General features: G+C 51.0%; 1 protein-coding gene across 1 annotated transcript in view; it reads left to right on the forward strand.

Annotated features, from left to right (window-relative positions):
* Nucleotides 1–4,432, forward strand: part of HSD17B14 (hydroxysteroid 17-beta dehydrogenase 14) — a gene marked incomplete at its 3' end in the record, with an annotated part of 20,273 nt that overhangs the window by 3,184 nt on the left and 12,657 nt on the right. Inside the window, 1 exon segment of the mRNA XM_006160182.3 lies at nt 2,042–2,133. Coding sequence (XP_006160244.2) covers nt 2,042–2,133 — 92 coding nt within the window.

Below are 4,432 nucleotides of genomic sequence, written 5' to 3' on the forward strand. Positions count from 1 at the left end.
CACAGACTCCTAAACCTCATTTATAAAGTAAAGGAAATAAGAGTGCCAGCCCTTGGCCTGGTGCTTAAGGAGCTCAGTTTCCCCCACAGTCAAGATCTGAGTCCTGGACCTGGTGGCTTGAAAATTATGCTGCGCACGTGCCCAAAACCCAGAGAGGAGAATGGGAGAGAAGGGATGACGGTGAGACCATCCTCCCCGGAGGTGATCTCTCGCTTTCCCTCTCTCTGTCTCTCTCAGGCGAGTGCACGTAGCACCACATGCAAAACCTAAAAAAAAAAAAAAAAATTAATAAAGAAAATAGACTATCAGGACATCTTTTTAAAATAATTATCTTATTTTACTTCCTTTATTTATTTATTTATTTAAATTTGACCAGAGAGAGAGAGAGAGAAAGTAAGAAAGCAAGAAACCAAGCCACCAGGTCTGAGACTCGAACCGCGGTTGACTACATGGGAATCCAGCATTGTAGCCATTACACCAACTGCCTGCCCCGGTATAATATATGTTTATAAATTACCTCCTAAATCATCATTATAGCATGACATTTTTATAGCTAGTGTGAACATATTACCTGTTAGACCCCTACTTTAGCATGTATAGTAAATGCGAACTCCTCTTCTGTTACGGAAAATAACCCTACGCCACACTATTCTGTATGGCACTATGAGCACGTTGTAACCTTTTTTTTTTTTTTTTTTAAGATTTGTTTATTTTGAATTGTTATTTATTATCACCATTCTTCAGTTTTGACCAGAGAAAGACAGACAGAAAGGAGAGTGAGAAAGCAAGCTGCCAGGTCCAGGGTTTGAACTGTGGTCGTTCATGTAAGAGTCCAGCGCCTTGGGACCAGCAGTTAGTGTAATGGCTATGTTGCTGGACTCCCATGTAGTTGACCGCTATTCGAGTCCCTGGCTTGGTGGCTTAAAACTCACGCCGGGCGCGTGTGCGTGCGTGCCCAAAATCCCGAGAGGAGAATGGAGGAGAAGGGATTGTGGCGTGGCCATCCCCCTTGGGGGGTGATTTCTCGCTTTCTGTCTCTCTGTCTCTTTGTCTGTCTGGCGAGCGCAGGCGCCCTATAGCAAAATCCTCTCCAAAAAAAAAGGAATCCAGCGCCTCAACTAGCATGCCACCTGCTGGTTCCCCCCTATTATTGCTCACGGTCCCCTGAGGAGCAGTGCGTCTGCATTCCCTAACACCGAGGTTGTCCTGAACTCATGATTGTGAGAAGAGTCAGCTGTCGGGGTCTTCAACAAGCCCATGCATATCATGAGCAAACCATGCATGGGTTTCAAAAATGCTTTGCACCTGCACCGGTAAGGTGGTTATGATGCTAGACTCCCAGATGACTGGCCATGGTTTGAGTCCTGGGCCTGGCCATGCTTTTTTTTTTTTTTTTTTTTTTTGCTGCAGGGCATACAAACTCACCAGAGAGAAGCAGCGAGAGAGAAAGAGAGAGAGTAAGCCACCAGGTCAGGGACTTGAACTGTGGTCGACCATGTGGGAGCCCAGGGCCTTAACCACCATGCCACCTTTTGGTCCCCATTCAATAAATAATTTAAAAACAAACAAACGAAACAAAAATACTTTGCATCAAAATAAACTCGTGAGATTTATAAGCCACAGAACACAAGGGCTTACCCCAGCCAGCAGATGAGAAAACCGAGACACAGAAAGGAAACGGCCCCCCGGGTCACGTCCTGGCAGGAAGGAGCAGGGCTGAGATTCCAACCCGCAGGTCCCACCCCACCGGCCACATTTCCTTCTTTTTTCTTTTTTCAGTATTTAATTTTATTTGTTATTAGTATTGTTCTTTTTAATTTGACCAGAGAGACAAGGAGAGAAAGGGAAAGTGAGAAAGCAAGCTGCCGGGTCCAAGGACTCCAACGGGGTCTGAGGCCGCATTTTCACCGAGCACTGCGCAGCCTCCTTCCTGTGCATGCTCCCTGGCCCTCCTGGCTGCCACCTCGCTCCCCACCCGCAAGCTCCCTCTCTATTCTGCCCAGCTCCCCCTCACTCCTCTCTCTTTCTCCCCCATCTGTAGACCCACCTCCGCAGTGGCCCGAGGAGACTTCTGCCCAGGGCTTCCGACAGCTGCTGGAGCTGAACCTGCTGGGCATGTACACCTTGACCAAGGTGAGCCAGGGCATCCTCCAGGCTCCAGTGGCCTGTCCATGGGCTTGGTAGAGCCATTTGTCTAAGAGCAAAATATTGTCTATTCTTTGGTTTGATCTCGTGCTTTACAAAACCCCTGTTCTTGGAACCAGCAGTTAGCGTAATGACTATGTCGCTAGACTCCCATGTAGTCGACCGTGGTTCACGTCCCAGACCTGGTGGCTTATAACTCACACCGGGCGCATGTGAATGTGTGCCCAAGATCCCGAGGGGGGAAAGGAGGAGAAGGGATTGCAGCATGGCCTTCCCCCCTAGGGGGGATTTCTCGCTTTCTGTCTCTCTGTCTCTCTGTCTGGCGAGCGCACAAGCCCTATAGCAAAAACCCCTCCCCCCAAAAAAAAATACCCTGTTCTTTGTAGAAAATAGGCAGTGTGCAGGTATCTGCATCTCGTCCCGTGGACGCCACTCCTGCAGCTGGAGGGCAGCCTTCCTGGGAAACTCTGTGCTGGGGCCGCAGGGGTGCTGTAGCCAACAGGGTGGGGTGGACCTGGAAACCAGGAGGCAGGAGGATCCTTAGTTCAAGGCCAGCCTGGACAACAATGTCAAGATCCTGTCTTAAAAATAATGTTAGGGCCAGCAGGTGGCGCAGTTGAGGCTCTGGACTCCCATGTTTCCTGCCGTGGTTTCAGTCCTGGACCAGGAGGCTTGGTTTTTCACTTCTCTCTCTTTTTCTCTCTGGTGAGCACACATGCCCTGTAGCAAATTAAAAAAACAATGATAATGAATAAAATTAAATAAATAATTCTTTTCTTTTTTTAAGAGTTATTTTATTTAATTTCTATGTATTATTTATTTGGAGAGGTTCTTGCTATAGGGCATGTCCGCTTGCCAGAGAGACAGAGACAGACAGAGATAGAAAAGACAGAGATAGAAAGCGAGAAATCACTCCCCGGGGGGATGGCCATGCCGCAATCCCTTCTCCATTCTCCTTTTGGGGTCTTGGGCATGCACGCACACGCGCCTGGTGTAAGCTTAAGCCACCTGGTCCAGGACTTGAACCGCAGTTGACTACATGGGTGTCCAGCGTCATAGCCATTACACCAACTGCTGGTCCCAGTATTTACTTATTTTAATTTTACTAGAGAGGGGCAGAGTGAGAGAGAGAGAAAGTGAAAAAGTAAGCCACTAGGTCTGGGAATCAAACCATGGTCAACCATGTAGGAGTCCAGCACCCCTAGCCACCACGCCACCTGTGGGCCCCTAAATAAATAATTCTTTAAAAAGCGTTCATATGCATATATTTCAGGCCTGGCCCATAGTGCAGTGGTTAAGGACTGGGCATAGGGAACAAAAAGGAACTGGGTCCCACATGGCTGACTGTGGTTTGAGTCCCAGTCCCAGCAACTTGAAGGAAAAGCGAGAGCGAGAGCGAGAGCAAGCTCCCCTCAGTGGGCCTGTGAGTCCTGGTGAAATGGAGAGGGGGAAAGGGATTGCAAGGTAACTGTGCCCCCTGGGGTTCGCTCTCTCTCCCTGTAAGTGCACAGGTTCTGGTGCCGCAGTAATATGCTGCTCACAAGAAGCTGAATCCCACACAGCGACTGTGGTTCGAATACCGGCCCGGTCAGCCTGGCCGCCAGGCCTGCTCCGGGTGCCCAGGGCGCGATGGGCTGGACACTGAGGAAGGGGATCCAGTGTGACCAGACCTGCGGGGGTGCTTCTCTCTCGCATGCTCGCTCGCTCTCATATAGGCACATGCTCTATTTAAAGACATTTTTTAAAATGTGTTTTAAGAACAGAGTGGGGCGGGGAGTGTGTTGGAGGACCCAGGAGTCAGTTATGGGCGGTCACGGCTTTCCCACCCAGGGCTCGGCTCCTAGATCAAAGAACGTGTCCTCCTGGTCCAGGGCCTAGAGCACTGAGGGATTCTGGGAGGCAGAGAAGGCTGGGGGAAAGGCCCAGGAGGAGACCCGAGGAGGCCCGGAGCAGGCAGAAGGATCTGGCCGAGGGTGATCAGGGAGGGAGGCCAGCACCAAGACCTGTAGTCCCAGCAAGGCCCACGTGCTGGTTCTGCCCCCCAACCCCGGGGTCACACCCAGGGCTCAGACCCCTGAGGTCCGTGGCTGGGGGAGCCAGGGCCTAGGGCGTGGACCTCCTCAGGGATGGGTGCTGCTTCAGGTTCTCTGCCCACGCTGTGCCCTCCACTCGGAACGCCCTTTCTTGGAATCCCCCGAGAGCTGGATCCTCACCCCCCCATAGTTGGTCCTTCCTCCCACAGCTGGTCCTCCCCCCACAGCTGGGCCTCACCCCCCCACAGCTGGTC

Source organism: Tupaia chinensis, unplaced genomic scaffold (assembly GCF_000334495.1).
Source record: "Tupaia chinensis unplaced genomic scaffold, TupChi_1.0 Scaffold000673_1, whole genome shotgun sequence".
NCBI lineage: Eukaryota > Metazoa > Chordata > Mammalia > Scandentia > Tupaiidae > Tupaia > Tupaia belangeri.